This window comes from Calidris pugnax, unplaced genomic scaffold (genome assembly GCF_001431845.1).
Source record: "Calidris pugnax isolate Ruff unplaced genomic scaffold, ASM143184v1 scaffold371, whole genome shotgun sequence".
Classification (NCBI taxonomy): Eukaryota; Metazoa; Chordata; class Aves; order Charadriiformes; family Scolopacidae; genus Calidris; species Calidris pugnax.
Genome location: NW_015091373.1, coordinates 1,331,734 through 1,335,166, shown reverse-complemented (window position 1 = coordinate 1,335,166; position 3,433 = coordinate 1,331,734). Strand labels below are relative to the sequence as shown.

The 3,433-nt window shown below is 63.7% G+C and overlaps 1 protein-coding gene across 1 annotated transcript in view; it reads left to right on the top strand.

The window, feature by feature from the left end:
* Positions 1-3,433, top strand: part of BCAN (brevican) — a 29,304-nt gene that overhangs the window by 15,980 nt on the left and 9,891 nt on the right. The window contains exons 10-11 of the mRNA XM_014961245.1: positions 1,371-1,478; positions 1,687-1,845. Coding sequence (XP_014816731.1) covers positions 1,371-1,478; positions 1,687-1,845 — 267 coding nt within the window. The remainder of the gene's footprint in view (positions 1-1,370; positions 1,479-1,686; positions 1,846-3,433) is intronic.

The window sequence follows — 3,433 nt, the reverse complement described above, 5'->3', positions numbered from 1 at the left end:
CCCGGCCCCCCCCCCCCAACCCGCGGCCTCCCCGGGGAAGGGGGGGAAGGACCGGGCCCCCCCCCCGCTGTGAGGCAGGGTACAGCTTCTTTGCACCCTCCCTGCAGCCCCCCCTGGGCTGGATCACCCCACGCTGCCCGGGCAGGGGGACAAGGGGTGAGCAGGGGGGGTTCCCACCCCAGGAGACATGGGGGGCACCGATGGGTCCTGGGGTGCAGAGCCCCACTAAGAGCACCCCTTGATGGCCAAGCACCCCGAAGTCCCCCTGGGGAGCACAAGCCCCCCCCGAACCCCATTTCCCCCCCATGAGGGCTGAGATGGGTGAACTGTGGGTGCGTGAACTGCGTGTGTGTGGGGGGTGTCACCCACCCGGACCCACCACAGCGGGTCTGATGACCCCAAGATCCTGCCCCATCTGCTCTCCTGGTTCCCTGCAAGGGTTGCTCCAGTAGAGGGGACCACGGGGGGTCCCTGCCCGGTCCCGTGGCACGGAGGGTGCTTGGTGGCAAGTGGCCAGTCCTTGCTGTTGCCCTGGCAAGGAGAGATGCTCCGGAAGAGCTGGGAGGGTGGCGTTAGGGCCCTAAATAGCTCATCCCACTCCGTGCCCTCTCTGTGTTGGGGATGAGCTTGGTGTCCCCAGCGAGCCACCAGCACCTTGTGAGGAGGTGACGGTGTCTGGGGACGGGTGAGGGTGGTGGCAGCATCATCCTTGGCAGGGCTCCACCGAGCCAAGGGCCATTAAACGGGCCTCGTTAGGCTGGAGGGTGTCAAGGACTTTCCGTCCCCGCTCCGCCGGCACTGGCGACAGCCCTTAATCACGCTCCTGAGCACAAGATGTGCTCCCTGGTGCCTTAATGACCGTAACGAGCTGGATGGGGACACGCGGGTCGGGGATGGCGCCGGTTGAGTTATCAGCCCCCCGGCCAGGCTGGAGGTGACAAGAGGGGGGACAGGCGCGAGGGTCACTTTGTCACCAGGCTGAGGACGTGCCCAAGGCTTTATCCCTTTGCGTGTCCCCATCGTGCATCGCTCTGGGGGGACAGAAGGAGCTGTCACCGGGCAAGAGGAGTGGGCCAGGGGTTGGCACGGCAGCCAGCCCACTCATGAGGAGGACAAGAGTGTCCAGCTCACACCCCCGTGCCCTGGGGGGTGGCCAAAACCCCAACCCCGGCCAGCGAGGCTCAGCCAGGAGCTTGGCTCCGGGATGTCACCATGTGCCCGAGTCCTTCCCCTGGTGCCCACAGTGGCCAGATGGAGGACCTGATTGCCGTAGGGTGCTGGAAGCAAAGATGAGGCCTTAACGATGCCGGGCACTAACGAGGTCCTCTCCGTGACCCCCCATGGTGAGGAAGGCTGCGTGTCCCTTGTAGGTGGCTGCGTCCCCAACCCCTGCCTGAACGGAGGGACCTGCACGGAGGATGGTGCCCACCTCGCCTGCCTCTGCCTGCCCGGCTACGGAGGCAGCACCTGCGAAAGACGTGAGTCCCCCAGGTGCCACCATGGCCACGTCAGCTGGTCCCCTCCAGCTGGTCCCCTGCTGCAGCCTTGTCTGCTGAACCAGCAGCCCAGGAGAGAAAAATGCAGGGAAATCAGGTTTTTTGTTTTTTTTTTTTTCTTGCTGGTGGGGCTATGCTCCATCACCCTGACCCTCTCCTCTCTCCCCCCTCGCTCCCCACCCTGGCTCAGCGCTGGAGAAGTGCAGCCCCGGCTGGGACAGCTTCCACGGAGCCTGCTACAAGCATTTCTCCACCCGGAGGAGCTGGGAGGACGCCGAGAGCCAGTGCAGGCATTACGGGGGGCACCTGGCCACCATCCTCACCCCCGAAGAGCAGGACTTCATCAACGGTACGTGATGCCACCCCAGACCCCGCTGCATCCCCCCCCTGGACCTCTGTCTGTGGGACCATTGGCATCCCTCAGGGCTGGGCATCCAGTTTTAACCTTTAAGCCAAAAAAGCAGCCGGGAGGCAAGGCTGCCCCACTGTGTCGAGGGAGAGGGAGGCACAGTCTGGGGAAGGCAAAGAAAATAAAGAATAAAAGGGAATAGATGATACGATGGATTGACCAAAGTGTGGCTAGATGCTCACTGGCCACTTGGCTACTGAGAGAGCGGCAGGGGAAGCGCAACAGGCAGCAGGACCTGATGGAGGAGGGATGGATGGATGGATGGATGGAGAGGTAGACAGATACATGGATAGACATGAGAGAAGATGGATAGATGCACGGACAGACACGGGAGCAGACGGATACATGCATGAGGGGTGGACAGACCAGTAGAGGGCTGGCCACATCCCAGTAAATCTGAAGGCAAAGCAATAACCTGCCGAAAGGAGACAGGGGGAGGCAGAGCAGGGGACAACAGGAGCGGGGATGGGGCAGGGAGCAAAGAGGCCTGGAGGGATGAGGGTGAAGGAGGAAGGGGAAGAGAGAGAGAGAGCTGGCAGGGACAGGCAGGGACTGGCCGGACCAGAAGAGGACAAGTAGGGACAGACAAGAGGCAGAGCAGGGGACAACAGGAGCGGGGATGGGGCAGGGAGCAAAGAGGCCTGGAGGGATGAGGGTGAAGGAGGAAGGGGAAGAGAGAGAGAGAGCTGGCAGGGACAGGCAGGGACTGGCCGGACCAGAAGAGGACAAGTAGGGACAGACAAGGGACCTGCAGGGACAGGCAGGGACCAGACGGACAAGAAGAGGACAGACGAGGGACAGGCAGGAACAGGCAGGGACAGGCAGGGACAGGCAGGGACCGGTCGGACAAGAAGAGGACAGATAAGGGACAGGCAAGGACCTGCAAGGACAGGCAGGGACAGGCAGGGAAAGAGAGAGAGAGAGCTGGCAGGGACAGGCAGGGACTGGCCGGACCAGAAGAGGACAAGTAGGGACAGACAAGGGACCTGCAGGGACAGGCAGGGACCAGATGGACAAGAAGAGGACAGACAAGGGACAGGCAGAGACCTGCAAGGACAGGCAGGGACAGGCAGGGACCGGTCGGACCAGAAGAGGACAGACAAGGGACAGGCAGGAACAGGCAGGGACAGGGACACGGGGCTCTGTCGCCCTCTCCTGGCCAGCCCCGTCCCGCCGCTCTCCCGGGGGTCCGGGGATGGGGGGGTGTCCCCCTCTGTCCCCTTCCTGGGTCCCCTTGTCCCCAAACCTCCCGCACCCCACTGCGGGGCTGGGGAGAACTCCGCACACACACCCACCCACCCACCTCCAGACCCCAAATCAGCCCCGCCCCGCCGCTCTCCCGGGGGTCCGGGGATGGGGGGGTGTCCCCCTCTGTCCCCTTCCTGGGTCCCCTTGTCCCCAAACCTCCCGCACCCCACTGCGGGGCTGGGGAGAACTCCGCACACACACCCACCCACCCACCTCCAGACCCCAAATCTCCCCAAATTCAGCCTCCAGCTGCCTTGAGCCCCATCCTGACAGGGAATGC